At 37.1% G+C, this 27,115-nt stretch overlaps 1 protein-coding gene across 3 annotated transcripts in view; it reads left to right on the top strand.

Moving 5' to 3' along the window:
- Nucleotides 1-1,284: 1,284 nt before the first annotated feature.
- nedd4a (NEDD4 E3 ubiquitin protein ligase a) overlaps nucleotides 1,285-27,115 on the top strand; it is a 37,521-nt gene continuing 11,690 nt past the window's right edge. Inside the window, exons 1-28 of one of the 3 annotated variants that reach the window (XM_088413008.1) lie at nucleotides 1,285-1,442; nucleotides 3,418-3,491; nucleotides 4,297-4,375; nucleotides 4,479-4,517; nucleotides 6,216-6,269; nucleotides 16,989-17,039; nucleotides 17,433-17,491; nucleotides 17,596-17,698; nucleotides 18,464-18,627; nucleotides 18,718-18,826; nucleotides 19,545-19,694; nucleotides 20,199-20,282; nucleotides 20,752-20,871; nucleotides 21,185-21,391; nucleotides 22,232-22,309; nucleotides 22,384-22,438; nucleotides 22,517-22,575; nucleotides 22,954-23,019; nucleotides 23,097-23,326; nucleotides 23,448-23,569; nucleotides 24,019-24,089; nucleotides 24,173-24,268; nucleotides 24,365-24,438; nucleotides 24,523-24,583; nucleotides 24,669-24,728; nucleotides 24,812-24,919; nucleotides 26,286-26,382; nucleotides 26,512-26,584. In XM_088413008.1, coding sequence (XP_088269134.1) covers nucleotides 1,395-1,442; nucleotides 3,418-3,491; nucleotides 4,297-4,375; nucleotides 4,479-4,517; nucleotides 6,216-6,269; nucleotides 16,989-17,039; nucleotides 17,433-17,491; nucleotides 17,596-17,698; nucleotides 18,464-18,627; nucleotides 18,718-18,826; nucleotides 19,545-19,694; nucleotides 20,199-20,282; nucleotides 20,752-20,871; nucleotides 21,185-21,391; nucleotides 22,232-22,309; nucleotides 22,384-22,438; nucleotides 22,517-22,575; nucleotides 22,954-23,019; nucleotides 23,097-23,326; nucleotides 23,448-23,569; nucleotides 24,019-24,089; nucleotides 24,173-24,268; nucleotides 24,365-24,438; nucleotides 24,523-24,583; nucleotides 24,669-24,728; nucleotides 24,812-24,919; nucleotides 26,286-26,382; nucleotides 26,512-26,584 — 2,591 coding nt within the window. In that variant the 5' untranslated portion in view covers nucleotides 1,285-1,394. Of the gene's footprint in view, nucleotides 1,443-3,417; nucleotides 3,492-4,296; nucleotides 4,376-4,478; nucleotides 4,518-6,215; nucleotides 6,270-8,954; nucleotides 10,242-16,988; nucleotides 17,040-17,432; nucleotides 17,492-17,595; nucleotides 17,699-18,463; nucleotides 18,628-18,717; nucleotides 18,827-19,544; nucleotides 19,695-20,198; nucleotides 20,283-20,751; nucleotides 20,872-21,184; nucleotides 21,392-22,231; nucleotides 22,310-22,383; nucleotides 22,439-22,516; nucleotides 22,576-22,953; nucleotides 23,020-23,096; nucleotides 23,327-23,447; nucleotides 23,570-24,018; nucleotides 24,090-24,172; nucleotides 24,269-24,364; nucleotides 24,439-24,522; nucleotides 24,584-24,668; nucleotides 24,729-24,811; nucleotides 24,920-26,285; nucleotides 26,383-26,511; nucleotides 26,585-27,115 lie in introns of those variants that run through there. The other 2 variants (XM_088413009.1, XM_088413007.1) reach the window with 2 other exon arrangements.

The raw sequence follows: 27,115 nt of genomic DNA on the forward strand, positions 1-27,115 counted from the left end.
CTAATGCAGGGGCGTGCAACGCCGGTCCTAGAGAGCTGCTATCCTGCATACGTATCTTCACTAAAAGGTGTCCTGTCGAAGACAAAGGATCTTCTAAATAAGCCATAATCATATACACTACACTGTTCATTATTACTGACATATTATGTGGAGTTATGGAGTAATGCCTATAAAACACCCAGATGATTTTTAAACTCCCAAAATAAGGTATACAAATTATTAAGGACTAAAGGAATCGATTACTAGTTTTTAAAGTAATCAATGACTGTAGTATATAGTAGTTTATTACTTTAGTATTTAATTTCCGGAAGTGATTCATCACTTTAGTGCTTAATCTTTTTCGTATCAGTCATCTTTTGACAACCCTACAGCAAAAGAGTTGAAAGAAACTTGAAGAAAAATATACTAGTACCGGGGAGTGAATATTTGGACTATTAAAAAAAAAAAAGTAAAGCTCCGTCTTTGGGGTTGACTGAGCTAACCATTCAAATTATACAGAGCCAACAAATTTATCAAATTAAAAAAAATGTTTTGCGGATGAGGCCAAAGAAGCAGTTTTGCCCAATTTCATCTGTTATTATATATCAAACTTCCTCAAATATCAAAGTGTTCAAATCTAAGAAGAGGTCCTTGGAAGCACATTTAACATTTCTTGAAAGTTTCGAGTCAGTTATCTTTTTCGTAAGGTCCTGGTTGCTATGGATATTTCAAAGATGAAAATATCCATGTTTTATGATGATGTTTTATTTTCAAAGATGAAATATCCATGTGGCAAAACGTTTTTTGCCGTAACGGCATCAATTTCTTGAGCCACACACACACACACACACACACACACACACACACACATATATATATATATATATATATATATATATATATATATATATATATATATATATATATATATATATATATATAGAGAGAGAGAGAGAGAGAGAGAGAGAGAGAGAGAGAGAGAGAGATAGATAGATAGATAGATAGATAGATAGATAGATAGATAGATAGATAGATAGATAGATAGATATTTAAAATCTAGAGTCAAATACACTAAAAGTAAAACTTTATAAAACTGTAAAACTACACACAATGTAGTATTTATCCAAATCGAGCCAAGTGGCTTGAAGGACTCGGCTTAAGGTTGAAGACAGTAAGGGTGTTTTTTTTTGTTTTGTTTTGTTTTTCAAGGAAAAAAATAGAGGAGGCGGAGGAGGAAGCCAGAGGGGGAGGAGGCGGCAAAGGCGGGAGGTCAGTAGGGATGGATAGGGGGAGTGACTTCCTCGCGTAAACATACGGAGGAAATCATCTCAACAGTCGCAAATACTATAAGCCGCGGGAGTAACAAGTGCCGTTGACCTGCTCTGTTCCGTCGGGAGTCGAAAGCTTGGGATATTATGGCCACACTTTCATCAGACATCCGAGGACTTTGCAGCGACGAGGAGGTAAACGAAAGTTTCGACAGATTAAGGCGGCGGTGAACGTCGACTTGGTTCACGTGACCACCCCTCCTTCGAGCAAGCTTGTAAATGCTAATGTCTCGGGAATTAGCCACTTCGTCACAACACCAAAGTTAATGTTTGAATTTCACTTCCAACTGTTTGCCGTCAAGCCTCAGTTGACGCGATTGTTTTTATTTAATGTAAGTTTAAGCTGTATTTCGTAGCCAGCAGTTCTTCATCTCTGGAAGCATACTTCCTGTTTGGTGGCAACCAATCGTTCGAACTTTCTTTACAACCGTTGCGAAATGTCTGGTACACGTCATCGAATTGTGACGTCAAAAGAAACATTCAGAGATGTGTACGTGATGGAAGTCACGTGTTGTCTCCGGAATCACTGACTGTAATCACCAGGGGTTTTATTTGGCACGGTAAACTCACACTTTTGTGACAGTTATGGATATAATGGAGAAAACAAACCTGAGAAACATTTACTCAGCCAAGTACCGACTAACCAGCGTGAAGCATTTTTGCTTGAAGAAACCTATGAACTAAAACTAAGTCTTGTGCCGTCATTGTTTGTGTTATCCAACATTCTAACTACATTTTTACTGTTATTGAGGTTGCGGGTTCAATCCCCCAACCATTGTGACCATGTCAAAGTGTCCTTGCCACTGAACTCAGTTTCTCCTGATGCTGTGTCATCAGTAGGTAAATGAGTAGTCAGTATGTGGCACTTTTAAGTACTGTACTTGAGGTAGAAAAGGGCTATATACAGTAAATGCAAGTCCATTTAAAATATACCTCGGACAACAATTGCTGCAGCATACAGCGCTAAACGTGGCAGGATGGGATAACAGCACGGCACCACATGTGTTTGTAATTGTGCTAATGTGCTGGCATTGTGACAAACCACTGGAGATTCGCCGGAAATTAGAACATCAAGCATGGTTTTTATGTGTATGGAAGACATGACAGTTGTTTTTTAAATGGTTAAAAGAATAGCCGAAACATTTTAGATTTTAAGGACAGAAAGTGTTTCTGTCATCGAGCTGTAGAGATTTAGAGAGGACATTATGCTACTAAAATTCGGACATAAGATGTTCACGCAAACATTGGTGAAGATTGTTTACAAATTTTATGACATCAAGCTTGTTTATATGAATCGTCCGGTATGTTGCTGGTCTTTTTTTCTCTTTTGGTCAACTTTTATCATGAAAAAAAAGTGAAATTGAAATGTTTAATCTTCTAAATGGCAAATGCTAGCATTCCCACATTAAGTGTAATTGTAATAGAAAATGGACTGACAATATGCTTGTTCTGTCCGAAACTCACACCCTTAAGTCACACAAAGGCAAATGGGGTGTAAGAAATAAGGAAGATAGGGCTATTTAGAAATTTAGACATATCACAAAAATGAAATAATCAACTCCTTGAGATGTCTTTTTAATATTAAAAAATAATTACAACATTATCAACTGTCAACACTGAATATTGCAAAGAATTCAGTGTTATGGCACATTAAACATCAGGTGACAACATTAAAAAACATATGAAAAGTATTTTTGTGGGTATGAAAAACTACAGGTGTATTTGCATGAATAATTTTTAAACAGATCCCTCCCAATGGAGAAAAGATGCAAGGGCACTTTGGAGAAATAGAATATGTCATTTCCTCTTTGATCAATGTCACGGCCATTACAAATTGTCTTTTCTATTATTGTATTAAATATATTCCATGCGTTGGTTTTACTAGATTTAAAGAAATAAGTAATCAAGGCTAATTAATCCATACACACAAGGTTTTTTTTTTAATGATTTACGTATAAAATGAAAAGGAAGTTGTAGTGTTTTGTATTTTCATTTAAAATACTGCATCTTCAATATAATGTTTTCATTTGCAGTATTTTGTGGCTTGCAGCGCTATCTTTTATTTCTAGTCCCATGTATAATTTTATTATTTTTTTCCTATTTATTTTAGGGTGAATGTAGAATCCTCAAAGTAGAAGTTATTGCTGGGATAGGCCTTGCTAAAAAAGATATCCTTGGTGCAAGGTAAGTCAAATATAAGTATAAGGTACAAGTAATATTCTAATTAATGTCATATTATAATATAAAATTGTATTCAATGTCTTTGTTTTTGTCCTAGAACTTCAGGCTTTTGATGATAATTCATTTTTCTTTTTAGGTTTTACAGTAAGCAACATGAGGAGAACATTGCATTCATGTCTGTCTATGAATTTTGATTATCCTTTTTGTTCTCCATAATCTCATTAAGACAGAACATTTTGCAACGCGGAACAAAAAGTATAGTTACAACAAAGTTTTGTTTTTTTTCCAATTGTGTTATTTTTATTGAAGTTCTCTGACAGAAATGTGTTTGCGTTTACTGAGAGCAGTGAAGATTAATATGTGACAATTATTGGTTACAATCACACTTTTGCTCCTAAAAGAACCAGTTTTGTCATGTTAAATTTAGTATATCAGTTGGCGTATTTTAGCAAAAGGCTTACAAAAAATCATTAGTGACATGCTGTGATGTTTGCTGCTGTTACCCAGAATTATGTCTGTTATTTGGTAAAACTTCAGTGTACCATCAGCTTGCTAATATATTACTCATGCACTTAGACTAATGGGCAATATGATACTGAATGTGGTTTTTAGCGTGCATCACATTGACCCAAATCATGATACAGTTACTATTACAGTCCATTCTGCGTAAAGTGAAAGTAGAAGGACCATTACCTATTTTGTTAACGTTACCGTGGTCACATCCCGCCGTTTGAGAAGCACTAATACACTGAAGACAGATCAGTGTTGACTTCACAAATGCATTTTGAAATATTTTTTTCTTTTGCAGTGATCCATATACAAGATTGACTCTCTATGATCCTTGCAGTGGAGAAATAGCCACTCATCAAACTAAAACAATTAAAAAGGTGACAGACAACACACATAACTGCACTTCTGATGTTGCGATGTGTTATGTATTTACTCATATGTTTGTTTGTTTGTTTTTTATTTGTCTGGCATCACTTGAAGTCACTGCATCCAAAATGGAATGAGGAATTCTATTTTCGAGTAAGTCTATTATTGTATTACAACACACAAACGTGCAGGAGTATTTTTCCAGTGATTTTCGAAACCACTTATCCAGATCAGTTGCGGTTTTCCTGGAACAAATCCATGTCTGCGGTTGCCAGGACAGGGCACAGTAGGGGTTGAACTACTTCAGACTTTTTGTAGTCAACCCTAAGGTGCTGAAAGTAACAATCATGTCATCATAAAGATTTTTATTCAAGCAGCGTTTCACAAGACAAGTGTTGTAACTTACTCAAAGTTGCCAGAGCTTGGAGTGCTCTGTGTCAAGTAATTGTCATGACTGTTGAATAATATCGTCCCTGAACTTAACATTCAAGAAGCTGTCAGTCATTCTTATCATCCGTAACTATTTCTACTTTTCCACTCTACCTGTATGTCATACCTTAACAGGCAATAAAAATGCTGATTAACTGAGGATAACACATTTACACAATAAAACATTTTTGGAATGATAATGCTTTTACAGAAGCAATCATGATGACTATATTCTTGTTTTTTTTTTTTTACTATTATTTTTTAATGCTGCTGATATTTTAACAGATAAAGAAAGTATCCGTTTTAAGAGCAACATTTTTCAGTCTCAAGAATATTCAGCTTTGCCATTGAATGTATAACAAAGAATACAAGTTAGATGCATTTAAAATACAAATAAAACAGGCTCTTTTACAAAACTGCGCATAATATTTAACAACAAAGAGATACAGTGCACTGTCAGTAATACCTTGCCGGGCAATAAAACTGCTAATCAATTTTCCGGTCGGTTTGGAATAAATGCCAAGTAACATAATTAATTTGGTAGCCGTAACAAAAAGAGATAACGCAACAACGAGATCAAAACAACCTGCTTTGCATGAAGATTCAAAAAGCGTATTAAAAAAGCAGAATTCATCAGAATGCCACTTTCTCATCGTTTTGAATGGCTGCACTTCTTTTGCAATCATTGATTCACGGTTACTACGCCTAACAACGCATCTATGGACAAATCAGAGTCTTCTTAAAGGGCCGATGTGTAAAATTTAGATTATTCAATTTAGAAATTCATTAGAAATGACTAAATTATTATAAATTTAAAAAATGTACAAATATATATGTTCTTAACGACCTACAGTATGTTTTAAATGTAATTGTCAGTCTAGTTATCATGAAAGTATATTACACAGGGGATGGCATTCCTCCGGAGGCTGCCATGTCGGTTTTAGCTACAGACAATGGTAAATGCATCATCTCGTGCTGTCCGTAATGAAAAATCTTGTACATTGTCCCTTTAAAACTTAAGAAGCATGTTCTAAGAATGTTGAATGAAGCCAGAGAACATGCGGACTCAACACTTGATGATGCGCTAATGCTAAACCACTTGTCTACACTGCTCATGTGAACAATAACATGAACATGTAATACTTTGGGGGCTCCTCCCACCTGTGGTCCCTTCTGGAGGTTTCTGATTTTCCCCAAATTGGGGTTTTTGAGTTTTTCCTTCCCCTTCTGGGAGCTTTGACAGGGGATGCTGTTGTGTACCCTATACTGAAAAGATGTCTCTGTACGACCTCTTTTCATTCTGTGAAGCCCTTTGAGACTTCGGTGATTTAGGGCTATATAAATAAAATTTGATTGATGATTGATTGATACTTTGAACTTTTGGCCTTGCTGAATGCATACATCGTCTCCTTTATATTTTAGGTCCACCCAAGGAAGCACCGCCTCCTACTGGAGGTGTTTGATGAGAACCGCCTGGTAAGTGCTATGTGCTATTGCAATCCAAAATGAGTTGTCTGACTGGAATATTGCATAACATTGAACTTTAGTTGCTGCGTTGTTACGTGCCTGTCGGTGAGAACATGTTTGAGTGGTGAAGTTACTGACAATATGTATGCGCTGAGAAGTGTTAAAACAAATTTTTGTGATTTTTGCGTGGTAAGCTTTCTTTCGGAAAATGAGATGGCCGATGTTTTGCAAGGTTAGGTTTGGGTGATACGTTTGATGAAGGCAGGTGAGGTGAAGATGGCTTTGCAAGGTTTTGTATGGTGTGACTGCCTGTTAAAGATTAAGCGGCCCTCATTTTGCCATGATGTACAGTATAGTGTTTGACATTTGCAACACCGTATTTTTTTCCATCTGTCAATATGGGTTAATCTCCTTAAAAAAACGCCCTGACACACTGCCTAAAGGAGTATTAAAACATGAAAATGATTCTATGTCACATGGACTGTTGAATCAAGATCATAGTGATGTTTATATTTTGACAGGTGCGTTGTTGCATGTGAATAGTTCATCATAAAATGCATTCAAAGGGTTTTTTTTTTTCCAGCCAAATAAGTTCATGTGTTGAACGGCGACTACAAATAAATGTCTTCGCTAGAAACATAATTTAAAAATGCTGGTTTCATGGTGTTTGTGAGAATCTCTCTCTTAACGTTCACTAGACGAGTTGCCATAGAAGAGGTCTGTGTGGGATAGCTGAAAATTCCCACTGCACTTCACGCTCACATCATGTTGTTAGAACAAAAACAAGAGGTGACTAAATAAAGATTGTCTCTGCTCCACCCCAATATGCTCTTTTCAACAATCAATTCTACAAATTAGCATTCATATGATTAATGAATTGATTATGATTTTTATCCCCAGAATCCTGTTGTTTGAAAGTGTTGTCAAGTAATGTGAGCCATTTCTAAGTTTTCAATAAGCAATTTGTTTCTGGTAAATTCAGTACAGTATGCATTGTTTTGCATCTTCCTTGTCAAATCTTGTAAAAGTCCTATCAATCAGGGTTATTTTACACTCATGCTTTTCATCACCCTTTCTTTCCCAGCTGAGTAGAGAAGTGTAACATAGTGTTGAGTAGCGCTAGAATTGTGGCAGGCAACTCCGGTGCTTGAGAGCTGCTATCCTGCATGTATTTTTGATGCGTCTGTCCTACAACACACTTGATTTAAACAATCAGCTCATTAGTAAGCTCTGCAGAAGCCTGATAACAGTCCTGATCATTTGAATTGGTTGTGTTATAGAAAAGAGACATCAATAACATGCAGGATAGCGGCTCTTGAGGACGGGAGTTGCCTACCCCCAAGCTAGAATCACTGTTTCCATTGATAGGTTAGCTCTGAATGTCACTAACGGGAATAGAATAGGGAGAAGATATTTGTTTGCCACCCATAGCTTGAACTTTTGTTCAATAGTACAACTATTAGCACTTGTATGTTTCATGACAGCAGTGACTGGTGTGTGACATTAAAACTTAAGGTTGCTGTAAATGCTTCCCAAGCCATCTGATGTTTATATGCAAAATGTTGATCTTTGGCTTGACTGCTTAGGGCCATCTAACCATTATGAAGGTGTTAAGATCATTGGGTAAATTGTAACATTACCTCAGAGGCGGAGTGGTTCATTGTTCTATCACATATGACTGGTCATAAATAGACATGTGTCATCCATTATTTATTCCATACACATGCATCAATTAATAGCCAGTCACAAGGTTTAGAGCACGGTAATTTAAATAGCACAACCTGGTTCACAATAGCCCACCGTTAATAAACAGCAACAGCAGTGAAAGAAAATCAGACCAGTACAGACTGTTACATGAGGTGTCATATAACAGTAGTCATGACTCATGCCACAGTCAAATCAGGTCGCCCTTGCTCTTATCTTCTATTTTTTGTTGGTGGGCAGATAATGTTACAGATTTACAACTTTGTTTCTGCTGTTCGCAAAGTCATACCAGTGAAGAGCCATGTAATGATATTGAACAAGTATTCTGAACAATACCGTATGTGAATTTGTTAACTACTCCTAATTTCAAGAGGGTTACTTAGATTAATTCCCCTTGATTTCCTGAAATTCAATAGCGGTGGGTAAAAATATTTGTGGGGTCACAGAGCTGCAGAAAGATTAGAAGCCTAGCTGCGGCAGGAAGTAGAGTCTTGAGTGAGAGACCGGCAGCAGATGTTAATAGTTTACCAGTGCTTTGGTTTGAGATGCAACACAGAAGGATACCCTGTTGCTGTTGGTTTCAGCTGTTCAACTTCAGCGAGGCAATTCGACATGACTGGATCTTTGAGACATTGAACAGGCTGGAACCCGGGTTCAACTAAAGAAGCTGAAAGGTTCAAGATTTTAATTAGAGTAGTGGCAAAGTATCTGTCATTTAAGTTTTGGAATATTTTTGCCCTGGAATTGCTGTTGTATCAGGGGTTGTGTGTTTGGATCATGTCTTCAAACAGAACCACTAACCTCTGCTAAAAGTTGAGATCAGCCTGGAGTGGAATGTAGGATGTCACCAGAGCTATTTTGGCTATGTACAACCACTAATGATTGTGATCGCAAAGCACGGAGCAGTTGCTTTGCTTTGCCTTTTTCCCCGACCACCAACTTTTATAATGTAGCACTCTTCAGTGCCGCAGGGGTTAGAGAGTTAGACGAATGGCAGACCGGCTACGTTTGGACTTCGCGTCAAGGAGAAGCCACACCGACCCTCTGTCAGAGTGTATGGGCAGCCATGGTGAGGAGCGTGGAGTCATTTTGTCAGCTGATAGCCTCACAGAGAGTCTGGCGCACAGTTCTCTACATTTCAAGGTGACTTCGCCGTCACCCGACTATGGAAATTTACAACGATATTCTTCAGTCTTGATACCGAGGGTTAACACGAAAGGATGTAGTCAGAAAAGCGTAGTGCAGATCTCACTGCAGCCCTGTGGCTCGCTCAGTGGAGACTTGGATGGCAACGTAGGGGATGTTGACGCAGGAACAGTTGCGGGCTCTGATGGGGGGTCCTGTAGCAGCAGTATGGCCAGCGATGCCGGATACTGGAGTAGCAATAGTATCTTTGAGCCTGAGACTCCAGAAAAACATAGGCTTACCCAAGAGAAGAGTGTTCTCTGCTGCAGGTCTAGGGTTCCCTTGAGACGTTGTTCCTCCTTAGTTATTTTCCCTAAGAGCCCCTGCAGCACACCGCCCGCTTCTCCGACAAATCCAATTGCTCATCTTGGAACAAAAGCTCCTTTCCAGACACCTGCCAATGATTCCTCACGGGATGAAGAGGAAATGATTTGGAAAGAGACTGCCACATTGTCCAGTGGCCAACGTTGTCTTAAGGGAAACCCTTCTTCTGAGTATCGGGATACCAAACATATGGTACACTTCAATATTCCTTTTGAAGACGAAGCTAAATGCAAAGTGGCGGGCAGGAATGACCTGATGGAACAGTCATCTCTCGACAAATCTCATCAGAGCTCAAGGAGCGTTCTGCTACACTTTTCCCATCAGAAACCAGCTACAGCTACAAAGGAATTAGCATCATTTTGTGAAATCGATGCAGACTCTCCTGATGCTCACTACCCACTTACTAAGCCCGATACTCTACATTATCCCAAGAAAAAACTGTACCGCAGTACATCAGCTTGTTTGTTCTCCTCTGTGAAATCGTCAGAAGAAAATCTCTGTGCCTTAGCAAAAGAAAAGGAGAGCTTAGAGCATAACCATTTCCGGCGTGCCGTACAAAGAAGCTTTTCCTTGGAAGTGCCCTATGCAAACACTGGGATTTCGTGTCATGTTTCAAATACAAAACTCGGTAGTACATGCTCTCCACATGTGCATATTCATCTTTCTCCATGCTGTCCAACAAAGTTGCTGTCAAACCAAGCACCTAATGATGCAGATATAAGTTGCAAACGGAACAGTATCGCAAAGAACTTAAGTCAAAGTGCTGAGGTGAGTGTCTTTGTTTGATGTTGACGGATGCTGTCTGAGCTCTGAGCTGAAATGCGTATTTCATTTCTTTGTAACTTCAAAGCGCGCAGCTTTTATGCAGCAGTTTTAGTTAGGCTACCTGACAAAGGAAGTTTACTCACAATGTTGTTTAACCGGTTGAAGAAGATTCTCTCAGGTTTAACTGACATTTTTTTTTGGAATGAGTGTGACGTATGGGAGTCGCGCAACACAATTAATGGCATCAGCAAAATACTGTGCTTGTCTCAAGCTGAATTTTGCCGGTTTATTGTTGAAGTATATTCAATTTTATATTTGTCAAACCCATTAATTATATGTTGTGTATTATTTTCTGCATTGCGTATGACACATTAATCCTGCTCTACGTCATTATAGGTTTTATCACAAAAATATACTGTTGTACGATCAATAGAGCTATTCATTAACTCATTGAATCCCAAAGACATACTTTTACCTTTTTTTTTTTTTTTAACGAGTCAAGACATTAAATCCCAGGTACTATTTATGTATATTTTTCAATTTTTCCTGAGCTTGGATAAAGGAGGTTCTTTAAAAAAAAAAAAAAAAATATATATATATATATATATATATATATATATATATATATATATATATATATATATATATATATATATATATAGATAGATAGATAGATAGATAGATATAAACCTTCATGCGTGAATGTGAGACATCTTTGGGTGAAATTGGGCGTGTGTGAGAATATCTAAAAAGTTAAATTATGATCAAAGTTTATGAAAATAAGAGATTAGTAGATAATGCACAGTGTCGCTAAGGAATTTTTAATCCAAAAAGTTAGCAAGTGCATACCTGTGAAGCTGCCTCTAATGACAAGGAGTTCCTCGACTCGAACGTCATTTCAACAAAGAGTTAAATACGTGGACAAAGCGACCAATTAAAATCAAAAACACAATTATGTGGCACTCTAGCATGACATTAAACAGTGACCAGACAGACTTACAGTTGTGTGAAATATATACAGTATATCAGCAGGGCGGTATGCCCAATATGATACATAACTATACATGTGCCTCCTTACCTCGAAGCTGATCACCATCTCATCCGAACAACGGCAGATAATCCAATTGTAATTCATCATCAGTTTCAGTGAGGCTTTCTTTAATTGGTCTACGAGTACTTTTAATTCAATGCTTTAAAACCGAAGTTTTGTCACAACGGTGTTCCTTTGTTTCCAATAAAAGTAGCCCCTCCCATCATGGAGACAACAGCTAGTCGTTCGGATAAAAGTATTGTTTTTGACCAAAAAAAGGTCAGAATTTTGAAAGGCCATTTGAGTAAGCATGTACTCTAAGAAAGTGCTGTAATAATAAATAATATATGTTTTGTTGGTTTCTCAATGTCATCATTCTAGTGATGTTTACCTACTAATGATGACACATCGTGTACGGTACATGACCAATTTTTCTCCGGCATGCTAGAGCTACGACCACCAATTTCCACTTTTATGCTTATTTATTTGGGATGAAATGTAAATCAAATATGAGGAATGAAATATAAAACCTGAAGTAGTAAAGAGTGTCGCGGGTTTCATTGCAAATCCAGTCTCCCTGTGGAATAATGCAAGCAGCATATTTGGAGAAACTTCCTAGCCCTCCAAATGTTAATGTGGTACTTATTAAGTTAAAAAAAAAATCAAAACAAAACTGTGTTGAACTATTATAATGTCATTTTTTATTTTTTTATTTTTTTTCATAATATGGCCAAAGTTTTTTTAGATGTAATTTCCATTCATAAAACTTTCGGGTCAACACCAGGCCTCACCAAATGACAAATCATGTTTTAATTGACACAAATATCTTAAATCAAATTTCCCTTCACAATAATTTGACATGAAAAAAACACACATAGCAACTTTAAAACAAGCCAACTTGTTTTTAGCAGGTTATGGCTTGAATGAATTGTAAGTTAAATTGAAAAATGTTCTTGGGGTTGAGGCCAAAGAACCATTTTTGCCCATTCTCATCTGTTGGACGTTTGAAAAGTGAATGTTTCAAAATTTTAAATGCATTTTTTTCCTCAAAACTGGTTATTTCAACTTGGTGTGTAACTTGGTTGTAACTTTGTCAGTTTTTGAGCTACCACTATGTATTATACAGGGTGCTCTAAAATGGTTGACCCCATTCTAAATGCCCATATCTACTTGATGGATCTTAATGAAACTAAATGCACTTTATGTTGAAGGTCATACGTTTTATTGGTTAAATTTACAAAGAAAAGTAGAAATATTTGTTGGTTCTATGACAGATTTTCATAAATGTTCAATATGGGCGCCGCCTGTGACTCTGCACACGTTGATGGCCGTCCTGGCGATTTAGGTATGCATAAGCAGCCCTTTTCTTGAAATTTATGGTGCCGAGTCCTAATTTGTTTTGTAGTTGATGCCTTCTTAGCAAAATTTGTGAAAAAGGCACACTGCACTGTCTTCGGTGACTGGGTCCGAGCATACTCTTAACACGCAAAATGCCTTTTCTTTTGAAGTGAACGGCATTTCTTAACCTGAAAAGATAGAACTGCCAAACGTTACACACAAAAACATGAAGCGTTTCTACACAAGCTGTGAAAATTTGAGTTCATTCCAATGAAAATTGTCAAAATTATTGGCCTACCAAATGGGGTCAAACATTTTTGAACACCCTGTATATTATTTTAAAGGGAATTAGAATTAGAATGTATCAACTTTAAACTTTAATTTTCGCTGACATAAGCCTGCTTTTTTTTTCAAGGGAAATCCTTGAAGTAGTAGGCAACCTCGGTTTTAAATTTCTCACAATATACCATTATTCTCTTTGCACTGTGACTAATCTCCCTAAGTATTTACCCAAGCTAATATTAGTGGTGAGAAAAGCACTGCCCCTTGCTGATATAAATAAAGTGCTTCTGAAATATTCCCCGTGACTCCAGATAGTCTGGTGCTATGTAGCACGGCTCAGTCTTGTGGATTCAAATTTAACAGCATGATATGAGAGTAGCACAGTTACGCCAACCATGTCTGGAAATGGGGTGGGCTGGTATTGATGGGTGTTAACGTTGGCAGGGTGAGAGCATGAGCCCTCCTCAGTAAAAAGCATGGCGAGCTCCCTCCTCTGAGGGTGCCCCTGCCATATTGTGTTTGTAAAGTATCATGTGTCATCACCCCAACCTTACATTTAGCAGCTTGTCAAGTAAGATTCTGCTTTATTTAAAAGAGTGCATCAATTTGAACGAACTCGCTGTAAATGCAGAGTTTTTTTGTAACGGTCATGAGTACTTTATGTGTAGAGCACTTTTACAAATCATTGTTTTAATGATCCAGTGTAGGTAAATTACCACCTACTTGTCCTCTTTTTTTTTTCTGTCCTGAATACCTTTGAGCATCCCAACATTGTTTCCTGTCACATTTGGTGACATCTGTGGTAAGGTTGGCGAGCGTACTCTGTGGTAACTTGTGCCCCTTAATGACTGCTGTTAAATAAGTCCTCTCACCATGTTTTTCCTTTCAGGGATTCCATATCCAAAAACAAAAGAAAACTAAACCAAAAAAAATTCATTATCTCAAAATTCTCATTAATCCTTCGATAAAAATTAAAAGGTGAGCAGTTTTGCTTTTGTCCAGTGCCAAAGAATATAATGGAATTGACCCCGCTTTGTTTAGCTTGCTAGTGAGGTGTTCGACAATCACTTCAATGTGGCGAGTCACTGACTTGCGCAATAAGCTAAATGTTTCAAATATGTTCTCGCTCTCATAAAATACTTGAGGTCTCTACCATGCACTCTTTAACTCTTTCAGTGCAAAGCGTTATCGGAAAAGGCAACTTCTAGAATGCCAGGATATTTAGCATTTTCTCGCTTCCTCTCATTTTTCCTCGAGGCTCTGCAAAATCATGTCTACGCTTACTTGTGTCACCTGGTGTTGAAATTCCTGTCATTACAAGTCAAAATGAAATGAATGCAATCATTCACATCAAGCCTTAATCCTGTACCATTTTAGGTGTCCGAATTAAAAAGACCAACAGGCCGAATCCGGCCCGCCCGCTGTAGTTTGCCCATCTCTGAGCTAGTATTCAATAAAACTCCTAAGCAGGGTCACCCATATCTCAAGGTACCATTCTGTGATGAAACTATGATTATGCTGGATTCAATATTTACCCAGAATGACTAGGATTTTGTAATTATTTGTATATCTAGAGTTCTTCTTTTTAAATAATGTTTTTCCTTAATTTAATGATGAATTAAGCATGAATAAACAGACAATTTAGTTGACCTCAGAACTGGAAACATTGGCCATCGGCCAGTATGGAAAATCCTTCATCATTTGTTATTCACAATCATTGTAACGGTGTGTGAAAGATGAGTAAAACTGTCTTCAACACTTTTGTCAACTGTTATCAGCACAGATGATGTCATAAGTTAATGAATAACTGGGTTCAAGTTGCACAAGCAAGCCGAATATTCAATGTATAAATACCGTATGCATGTATTTATAAAAATATTCTCTCATTTGGGTCACTAGTTGTGACTCAGAATCCCATTGCACACACTCACATCAGAGAGCGATAAGCTGTAGTATAAATGTTCACCAAGAACATGAACATTTGCTATGTAAATCTTGACCTAAATTCCATTATTTAGTTACTTGACAGGCTAAGTGGTGCATTACACCTGCTACCATTTTTTGTAAAATGCTTGGTTGTATATTATTTCCGAGTTTGGGCCACCCCCTCATAATCCTTCAGAAAATAGTAGTGTTTGGAGATTCACACCCAAGAGGAGCAGAGCCCAGCAATTTTCAAAGACCATTCTTGCTATAATGAAATGTAAATAAGTAAAACAGCAGCAGGTGCTAGATTTTTTTTTTTTGTTGTGGTCTTTAGTTATTTATTAGCCTACATGGATTATGAGTATTCAGATTTTCTGCTGTTGCAATAATGCTGATAGTCGGTTTAACAAATTAACAGTTGAGTTTGGTGGAAATGTTTTGAATCACCTGATCAGGCCGGCTTCATTTTTGACACTTTGTAGTACTCCCGGTCCAATAACACTCACTGGCTTGCTCGTCAGAAGTTGAGGTTTTACTTTCACAAGCTTTGCGCTCCACCTGTCAAGTAGTTTAAAGTTGCCAAGTAGAGATGAATATTGCTTACTTTGCTTCACAGATGACTCACTGTGTTAAGACTCTTTACCTCAAACCTCAAAATTGATTAGATTTTCGTCTTAGCAATTTTCTAACATTCATTTGACAATTTTTTTACAATTTACTATTTTCAAGGTCCACATTAATTTTTGATGCAGACTATGGAAATGGTCTTGACACTTTATAAACCAGCTGGGATTTCCATTACTGTTGGACTGAAAACTGTTTATGAAACACTGCACTGACATTTAGTTGAAAGGATCATTTTCCCAATTACACTCGGGATCATTTGTACAGTTTGACTTCTGGTACTTTGACTTTAACCAAAATGGTATTTTAGATTTTAACATGATAGAATTCTGCTGAAGATGCATGGATTGATTAATGATGGTAGAAAAACGAGAATGAACTTGTCAACTGCAGTTCTTAAAAAACACTGTTCTGGACGTCATAATGCTATGGCTTGCTTAAAAAAATGCTTTATTTACTGTATACACATCTTATAACTGTGTAAAAGTGAAGTCATTGATAATAATCAGTATGAAAACAATTCTCCAAAAAATATATACAGTACATTACAACAACCAGCATCAACTGTATTTGGGTTACGATGGACACCAATCATAACATGCCAGGTTACTCAAATTCAAAACGGAGGTGAACGCCTCAGTATAAACATGTGTACACATAATATAGTGCACTGGATGAATGGTGTAAATGCAGTTTGACAGTGATGACACATGTAGTAAGAAAGTGCTGTGTCTTGTTGGGCATGATGTTTTGGCACATGACTTTCTATTTCCTTGGTCACCACAAAAATACTGCTGTCTTGGTTGTCTGTTTATTTGGGTATTTCCCAATATATAAAATCTATCAATACATCTACGAGTATACATGTACTGTATTATTAAATGCTCTGCATCATCAAGAGAAAAACGTTTTGTGTCTTGTGTCTCGAGCCAAAAATATTTCGGGACACGCTGACATGAAATGTATGTTGACTGCAGTGTTTTCTCTTGGCACATTCCGAGCTGGGCTACAGTATTTGGTAGGACAAAGGATTCCCTGAGCTATATTTGGTCATGTAAACACTGTTTACTGTTTGAGCTGTTGGGCAGTGACTGTCAGGCAAGGGCCTAAATCTTACATGAACAAAATTCATTACATTTATTTCGGTTAATCAGAGATACTTAAAACGTTGGCAGTATGTGCCGGCTTACTTTACCATGATTTGGAATGTGATTGGTTATTGCTAAACACAGCCACAAGCCAGTAAGAAGAGGGTGTACACATTTGTGCAACCACATTATTTCAGTTATTTAGTTTTACCTTCCTCTCATCTTTTTATTGTTTAATTTCTAATTAAGTATATGTTATACAGTTGGGCATGTTAATGGTGGGAAAATGTTTTGAAATATGATTTTTCTTGGACACATAAACCGGTAGAATTTGTACAGGGCTGTATAAACTTTTTATATTCGATGTAAACATGGCTGATTATTATTTTTTTTGTGTAATACGTGTATTGTTACTGTCAAGTACACATGCATGTGTTTTTGTCATGCTCTTTCTCTTGTCAGACACGTGATGACTTTCTGGGGCAAGTGGATATACCTCTCAGTCAGATACCAGTAAGTTATTGGCCAAACGCTGCATTTTTTTTTCTTTGTGAAGTATTATACCTGGCTGATATACTGTATGTGATTTGGTTTACTGCGAAAGCACAGACCTTCACCCATGTCTTACCACCATGTACAGTAAATACGAACACCCGTAGCGTTGGGTCTGTTCCGCATCATTGTCACCAGTTATGGAAACACAGTCCAATATGTTTATGTCACACTACTGCGTTTGTTTTATAGTAAACGAAATGTTCACAAATGAGCCCTTAAATGTACATTTACATGTTCACTGGGTTACAAAAATATATACAGTGTATGTAATCTGAGGCAGGACCGTGCCTTGCCTTGCTTTAAATATTAAACTGTATCTTACAGGATTGTTTTTTTTTTTTTTTATCTCAGACAAATAATTCACCTACACGGCCGTATGCATTCAAGGATTTTCTGCTTCACCCCAGAAGGTTGGTGTCATTTCTTGAATCCTTTAATCCTTTGTTGTACATTCAAATGAAGTACATTTGTTGTCACCTTTAAAAAACATTTGTTTTGAATTTTTTTTGTGCAGTCATAAGTCCAGAGTTAAGGGCCATCTGCGACTTAGAATGACCTACATGCCAACAACCTCTGACTCAGGCGAGGAACCAATAGAGCAGACTGACAACACAGATGTAAGGCTTATTACCTATAAAGTAATCCTGTACTTGTCACACTTGAAATTTACTTTAACACTGACACATAAAACAAAAGATTAAAACAGTGTATATTTAACATCAAACTATAATACATAACCAAACATATATAATTATTATTTTGGAATCTAAAGAATGTCCATTTGCTTATTGCTTAATCATTAATGCTTAATCTATTTTAAAGAGGCTGGCAGTGAATGAGTTACCTAAGGTTCATTTACTAGTTATTCAGTCAAACTTAGTAGTCGAACAACTTTACTCTTATACTAGTTGGACAACTACGTGTTACTTATGAGGCATAACTGTACTAGTTGACAATTGCTGCTAGTACATATTTTACAAAGATAGCTAGGGTTTTGCTGTTATTTGGTGACATTTTATGGCATTTTAGTAAGAGTAAATGAAACAAGTTTCTAACAATTGCTGAGCATAATATAAATCTATTTTTATGGTGCAGTTTTGATAATGCCAAATGCCAGGGTAATAATCAACTTTCAAAAAGCAACTTTCAGCTGAAAACAACTATGGTGGACAATCACATAGAAAAAAACAAACAAAAAACTGCTGGAGATCCTACATCACACACCACACAATTGAGGACTAAGCATCTACTAGCACATTACAACGGAAAAACTACATCCCTTTACGAGTTTTGTTTCTACAAAAAAAATATATATATCCAGTGTTCAGTGTATATTCAGTATTCAGTGTAGCGAAACGTTTTCCCCTTTGTTCTTTGTGCAGCCTACATGGGAGCTTTTGGAATCTCAGGACATGTCAGGCCCCATGCAGTGTGAGGAGACCCCTGTTCTGCCACCAGGCTGGGAGGAGCGTCAGGACAACCTGGGAAGAACCTTCTATGTCCACCATGAGAGCAGAACCACACAATGGCGCCGGCCTACGTTACAGTTAAGACACAATGATAACATAATTCTTCTGGTACAGGATATATAATGTGCTCTCAATGGTCAGCATGTAATCTTGTTTATCCTGTGCAGCGACCATAATGCAGACACAAGGCGGCAAAACACTGCAAGACAGAGGGCGCAGAACTACATCACACGCAGGCAGATCTCAGACCCTGATGAGACCAATGCACAAAATGAGGTATTTTTTTATTTTTTCAATTTCATTATTATGTTGTCTTTTCAGTATTGATGGTGTAAATTCTCAACCAAGGTTTATTGGGATTATTCTTATGATAGGTTGTATTTGTTTTGAACAATATCAACTGACCCAAACCTCAAATAAGTTTGAATTAGGGCTGAACCATTATGAAAGAGTAATTGTGAGCCCCCTTCCTTCAGTATTGGGATTGTTTGAATATGCAATGAATTCAACAAGATCATCTTCCCATCTATTTATTAACAAATACAAGAAAAAACTGTATGTTAGATATGAGACATCAAACACATTTTTTCTATCTCTTGCAATTAAGAGTAGACTCATAGTATTTTAAGCGCTCACACAATTTTACCAAACAAGTCATAATTTAGTAACAATAATGCAAACACATCTTTGGCTTTATCTCTTCAACTTTTCATGTTTCACTGAACAGTGATATGTAAACATGTATATAGTGCACGCTGAACTTACCTTTACACGGTATAAGTATTAAATAAATACTCCTATATTAAGTACTATTATACTATTAAGTTAGCCGACTGTCTGAAATGCTGTCCTTCCCTCCAATAGATGATTTGAAAATTGCATTTTACCACATCGCATTGTCGATTTGAATGTGATCGTTTGGTTCAATAATGGTTTTCTGAGTTTTCCTCGTCATATCTTTGTGCCCTTCCTATGTAACTGTCCTATTGTCAAGGAATGGGAGGTTTTCAGAGAAGATGAAGTCGATTTGAACCAGGACAACCAGCCCACACCGCCCCTACCTCAGATTCCCCCGGAGGTCCAGATGTTGACTGACGAGCTAAGAAACCTTGATTCAGGAGCCACAGTTTGTGAGCAGCAGGTTGTGAGTTGTTTCTTTGTTGTATTCCTATAAAACAGTATTCCCTAACATTTTTTAAGCTGAGCACTACTTCTTGGTAACTGGTCAATGTCTAGAGCTACCAGTTAAATACACATTTCTGAAATAACAAATTTGCTTGTTACCTTTTATAATGTTATATATTTTTTTTTTAAATATAATTCATGATATTTATTTATGTGAACACCAAATTCTATAATTCTCTTATTAGTGTTTACATTTTCAAATGATTATTTTCACAGTTTTGCTACAAAATCGCAATGTTCCATGCTAGTGGAGTAAGATATTTTGAAAAACATGCATTTGGGATACTCATGTGGCACTTGGGGGGGGTACCTGATACCCAAACCACAAATGTTGGTGACTCTTGCTTGAAGATTACGAAACTGAAGTAGCCATAATGTGATCTGAATGAATGCCTCCGAAAGGCCAGTGTCAACACTAATAGGCAAGTCTTGTCATTGATGTGTCCCTTCTTTCTGCTTGCAGGATCATGCATGTAATTCCAGCCATTCAGTTCGCACAAGAAGTTTTCATGCGTCAACATCTGAGGATCACCCTGTTAATTCTGTGGTATTTCCTTCCTTCATGGATCACTCATTTCCTTACTTATACCAATCCAACTTTGCCAGTCAATTGTTTTTTGTTTTTTGTCTTTTTTGCTTTGCTCAACAGGCGCAAAAGATCCAGTAAAGTGAATCCTGACATTTATCTGATTCATTCATGTAAAAAAAGTAGCCATAAAAAATAATGTTTGACAAAGTAGCAACCGTTTTTTTCAGCAAACCATAGCATTTTAGAGCATAGACAATGGCTTGACGTATGGCTTAAAGTAGCCATAAAAAATAATGTTTGACAAAGTAGCAACCGTTTTTTTCAGCAAACCATAGCATTTTAGAGCATAGTCAATGGCTTGAATTTGACACATTTAAAATTATTGCCAATTTTTTTAAATCATTCAAATTTAGTAGGGATCTTATTTTTTTTTTCTCTATGATACTTTCAGTAAAACAGAGAAGGATGACATTTATTTTTATTTTAGTTGGTCCGAACCTCTGCGGGTCTGCCACCAGGATGGGAGGAAAAAAGGGACAGTAAAGGAAGGCGCTACTATATCAACCATAATACCCGAACCACCACATGGATACGACCTCGCTTGCAGGTACTGTGCTGTGCTATATTTAAACATAATTGTTGAATATAGCATTAAAGTATTTTTCACTATCCCAGTTGGGTTCAGTTAAAGGAATTTAAACGCCCATAGCGTTCTACAGTATCGAGGCGGGCTTTATTTTTCCGAAATTGAAGTCAAATTTTTTATTCATTAAATGTAATAGGCCTGTTAAAATACTCTGTTGTATAAATGTACACGATTTTTGTTGTCACTTTACAGGGAAATAAGATACAAAAACATGCAGTGTCTCTTCTCTTTAGTGAAGTGTCACATATCTTTAAATGTTCTTTTTTTCTAACAGAGAACAAATTCAACACCAATGGCTGCGCATAATAGTGCTAGTACACCAGCCGCACCGCCTCCTGCGTCTCTTGAAGCATCTCCACAACAAACTCCAAGTCCTGAAGCAGGCTCGGAATCTGGCCTCATGCCACTTGGTTGGGAGGTTCGCAGTGCTCCAAATGGAAGACCCTTTTTCATTGACCACAATACAAAGACGACTACTTGGGTGAGAATTGGGATGTAATCAAGTGCAAAAGTTATTGGCCGTCATTAGATTTGTTGGTTGAGCAATGTTATAAGTACTCTATAAAATTATTCCCCTCCAAATTACATTGCAATCTGAGTGACCCAGCTCATATTTATTATAAAGCGATTAAAAAGTCAATTTTAATGTCGGTGACTCATGTCTATAGAATCTTGAGATCATCTAGCTTTAAATTCATTCACTGCCAGTGACGGCTGACGGCAATGATCTATTTTGATTGGCCTAGAAGTGATTACGTTAAGTCATTCACTGCCATAGACAACTATGCCAAAAATCCATTTAAACCAGGCTGGCAGTGAATGAGTTAATTAAGATTAATTTACTTGATATGTCAAACAACTTAGTCTTATACTAGTTGGACAACTGCATGTTACTTTTGAGGCATAACTGCACTAGTTGACAATTGCTGCTAGTACATATTTTACTAAGATAGCTAGGGTTTTGCTGTAATTTTGTGGCATTTTGTGGCATTTTAAGAAGAGTAAATGAAACAAGTATCTAAGAATGGCGGTGGATAATATAAATCTTTTTTATGCTGCAATTTTGATTGCACTGGATAGGACAGATAGGATAGATAGGATAGGATAGATAGGACTGCCAAGCACACTTTAGGATGGAAAAGACAGACCGACACTGATTTATAACCACAGATCTCAGAAGAGTGAGTTTTGCCTGAAGCATACATATGACTCAGCACTGATGTTTTTACTCATGCATAGTGTTTGCACCTCCTGTTTGTTGTATTAAATGCTCAAAGACATTTCCTGTTGGAGTGAAACAAATTTGTTACATTCTAATCAGAAAGATCCCAGGCTTACAACTCCCGTTCATGTGAGAAGGAGGCCCTCACTTGACCCATCGGATCTCGGACCACTGCCAGTAAGTTCTTACAACAGATCTACTGAAAGTCTTTTATTCGCATCAGCATCTGTTGACATTTTTCCTCTCCTCAGCCTGGTTGGGAGGAGAGGGTCCACACGGATGGGAGAATATTCTACATTGATCACAGTAAGTGTTTCACCTGATCTGATATACATCTATCTAATAATTGTCAGTCAACTGAAAGTCTTCTGTCCATATTCATAGACACTAAAACTACACAATGGGATGATCCTAGACTACAAACCTCAGCAATAACTGGACCAGTAAGTATTATTTGTGTATCACATCTAGGGCTGGGCGATATTGCCTAAAAATAAAATCTCTCCACCCCCCCACACCCATTTTTTTTTTCAAGAACATATGTCAAAATGACAGAGCCTCTGGCTTGAGGCATGCTCTGCTGCATGTGACAATTCCGCCCCAGTCTTTTCCACTGTATGAATAGGTTCTTGATCTTTCGCGATGTGCAATGTGACTGCTTCTATTTTTAAAAGCGTCCGTAACAAAAAAAATAAGAATTGAAAAATATTGATTTAATGCCCAGGCCTCAATGCATCCAATTGTCACATCTATGAATGACTGAAAACTGAATCACGGATTCACGGATTGTTTTTTTTTTTTTTTTTTATGGTTGTTCACAGGCAGTGCCTTATTCCAGAGATTATAAACAGAAATATGACTACTTCCGCAAGAAGCTGCAGAAACCAGTGAGTGTTTTCTACTTTTACTGACCAACAAGTTAGAGTGATTCCTGTGAAAAAATACACCCTTTATTCTTTTGTAGGTCAACATCCCAAACAAATTCACAATAAAGGTGAGACGAAATGCAGTGCTGGAGGACTCGTACCGGAAAATTCTCCTGGTTAAGCAGGCAGACTTGTTGAAAGCAAGACTGTGGGTGGAATTTGAGGGAGAAAAGGGTTTGGACTATGGAGGTTTGGCCCGAGAGTGGTTCTTCCTCATGTCCAAGGAGATGTTCAACCCCTACTATGGACTCTTTGAATATTCTGCTACGTGAGTCCAAAACACATTTGTATAAATGGAAAACACTCACACATAAAAAAAAAAAAAAAAAAACAAGCAATGAGGTATATAGTAGTAAGTAACATTAATTCTGGTTTGCCTGGCCTTTCAGGGACAATTATACGCTACAGATAAATCCCAACTCAGGTCTATGTAATGAGGACCACCTGACATACTTCAAGTGCATTGGCCGTGTGGCAGGCATGGCAGTCTGGCATGGGAAACTGCTTGATGGTAAGTCCATGTCCACTTAAGTGTTCTCTGCTCACAAAAAAGAGAGACATTCAATTTTAAGGTGAAATTGTGTGGGGCCACCAAACATTTGATAAAGACTGATAAAGTATTTGAGTTAAGACTGTCATCATTGTTTCAGTCTGAATTAAATCGCATAAAAACCAAACAAAATGCCCAATTTATGCTCATCCTTTCAAGAGCTCCTCCTTCTTAATTTGGCGTCTTTGAATGTACAGTATTAGTTTAACTGCAATGTTTTACATTGTGGATTTAACATCCATCTTGTTGTTTTTCTGTCTCATGGGCGTGCAAGGAACAGAATTTCGATTGCTTTGTATGTCCAGTCTATGTAAAGGAATTGACAATAAGTTTAATTAGTCTTCAGTACTTTTTGCAGAACATGCTTTTAAGTGAAAGATTTTGACCTTATGTTGTTATTGTTCCTCAAGCTTTCTTCATTCGGCCTTTCTACAAGATGATGCTGCAGAAACCCATCACCCTGCAGGACATGGAGTCTGTTGTAAGTGTGAATTTAAAAAAAAAACAAAAACAATGATGAATTCTTGTTAATTATTTTTTGTGTGTGTTTTGTTGTCTATTTAGGATAGTGAATATTTTAATTCACTCAAGTGGATTTTGGAGAATGATCCAACTGACTTGGATTTGATGTTCACCATTGACGAGGAACTCTTTGGACAGGTCGGTTTTATGTAATATGTCGGCCTCATTATCATCCTTTTATATATTGTATTGATACGTTACGTGTGTCACTAACATCTCGTTTTTCCTCCCCAGACTCACCAACATGAGCTGAAGCCCAACGGTGCAGAAATTGTTGTCACAAATGAAAATAAGAAAGAATACATTCAGTAAGTCGCTGAAGAAAAAAAGTCTGATTAACAATTTCAGTTTGCTATTGTTGAATCATACATGAAGATATTTTCCCATCCCAGTCTTGTGATGCAGTGGCGCTTTGTAAACCGAATCCAGAAGCAGATGACAGCCTTTAAAGATGTAATGACATTTTTCATTGACAGAAATCTTCCACTATTGCATTTTTTGAGTTGCAATAGCAATCTTTGTGTGCTTTTATTCCCAGGGGTTCTTTGAGTTGATTCCTCAAGATCTAATCAAGATTTTTGATGAGAATGAACTTGAGGTGAATTTTCCGTCGGTCTGTGATTCTGCACTTCATTGCATGAATATGGCATTTGAATTTGATGTTTTGTTTCTTGCCCCCAGTTGCTTATGTGCGGTCTGGGTGATGTGGATGTGAATGACTGGCGACAGAACACCAAGTACAAGAGCGGCTACAGTGCCGACCATGTAGTTATCCACTGGTTCTGGAAAGTAAGTGACATTCCGTGCTTGGAGGCACTAAACCATCAACCTCTGTTCATTGTCTCCTTCCTTTTAAGAGCTAAATGTTTCGTATAAATGTAAAAAGCTAATAGCGGAAACCAAGCAAAAACATTAATAAAAGCCCAATGATGTTAACAATAAGTAAATACACTTTTGTGAGGAAAAAAATGGACAGAATTTAAAACATTATTCACTGGCATGTATTCTTTATCCTCTTCAAAAATGACTTAATCTCATTGGGCACTCAAACTGAGCAATTTTGGAGAAAAGTATCTAATTGTTTTTTTTCCCCCTCAATATTGCAATTTATGATGTGCTTCTTTTTCAACAACAAATTAATTTGGATTTTTTTTTTTAAATGTGAAAAGTCTTCATACTATACATATTATTTAAGACAAATATTACTGTAGAACTATACACATATTTACTTAAATCTTAAATTATTAAAGCTGATACAGTAACTCAACAGTTCCGTGTTTTTCCATTGAGATGTCCAGGTGTAAAAAACAAGCGGGAGTTGGGGCATGAGTAGATTACAACTCCTGCCCTCATTGGTCGATGGTCACGCCAGGAGCCAATCGCGTGTCTTATAGTGAGCTGCAAGACACTGAAACTTGATTTCAAGAGGGAGATTGGCACTTCTGTAAGACCATCGACCAATGAGGGAAGAAGTTGTAATCTAGACCTTCACCTGATCGTTGGAAATCTCTTACCTAGATTTCTTTTATAATAAAATGGTACAAGTATTTCAAGTGTAAACTTTCATTGTTATCATATTTGATTACCTATAAATTTGACTTTAACGTGTGGAGTTTGCACGTTGTCCCTGTGCCTGCGCGGTTTTCTCCTGGCGCATCAGTTTCGTCCCAAATTCTAAAAACATACATGGAAGGTATATTTTACACTAAATTATCAAAAGTGTGAATGGTTGTTTGTCTCGTTCCTCGTTAACTGCTCGAAGACAGTTAGAATAGGCACCGACACGCCGGTGTCCCTGGTGAGAAGAAGCAACTAATGAAAAGGAATCGAGAAAAATGTATAAATCTGTATTAAAATATCAACTTTAATATATATCAAAGATTTGGTATTATAGGTATAAAAAAACTGTCATTTAAACAGGTAAAGTATAATGTAAAGTATAAATATATGCTGAATATAAACTGTTTATTTATTTAAATTATTTTTTTAAATTATTTATTTGAATTAGATAACTTGTTGTACTGTATATCCGTTTGTCTGTATAATACTTGACCCAGCGGCTAAGGCGTGCACACCAGAAAGGAGTCACACAGGGTTTCATTGAAGTAAAAGCGTTCATTCCTCACATTCTATTTAATTATTGTTCTTCTTGTAGGCAGTACTGCTGATGGATGCCGAAAAACGTATTCGTCTCTTGCAGTTTGTGACGGGAACCTCCAGAGTCCCAATGAACGGTTTTGCGGAACTCTATGGTGAGATACAGTAGTAAAGTAGAACTTTTCAAGTCCGCAACTTTGGCGTCTTCCTCATAATTGCAGTTTGTTATATTGAAAATGTTTGTAATTACCCATGTCTATATTGCTATGTAATGAATTTTCCAGGATCTAATGGGCCACAGCGGTTCACCATTGAGCTGTGGGGAACACGTGATAAACTGCCCCGGGCACATACTTGGTGAGCAATCCTCCAAAATTGTCTCTCAACTATTCAGGGGAATTTTGTTATTGAGTGATGTGTTTTTGCAGCAGCGAAGGACAGTGGTACCTCTGGATACAAAATTAATTAGTTCCAGGATTGCTTTCATTTAGTGATTTTTTTTTTTATACTATACAAAATAAATGGCGGAAAACGTAACTACTGTATATAGTGTTCCCTCGTTATTTGCAGTTAATGGGGCACAAATAAGACAAATGAGCACGGGCGGGAGTTGTGGTTGACAGCAGTCGGCCGTGCGCTCATTTTTCAGTTTCTTACCTCAGGTTTTTTTTTCCTGTTATCTGTCAAAAATAATCTTCACGTATTGAGTTTTTCTTAAACTAGGACTTATGTATCACAAGATAAGTATATAGAATATGAACTGTATGCGGTATGGTTTTTTTTTTTTACCATTACTGTCGACCGAAAACTACAGTATTCATGAAAGATTCAAAATAATTTGATTATCTAATAGAACTCCATAGCATTTTTAAATGTTGACTTAGAATT

This window comes from Hippichthys cyanospilos, chromosome 4, assembly GCF_059441005.1.
Source record: "Hippichthys cyanospilos isolate Australia breed blue-spotted pipefish chromosome 4, RoL_Hcya_1.0, whole genome shotgun sequence".
NCBI classification, from domain to species: domain Eukaryota; kingdom Metazoa; phylum Chordata; class Actinopteri; order Syngnathiformes; family Syngnathidae; genus Hippichthys; species Hippichthys cyanospilos.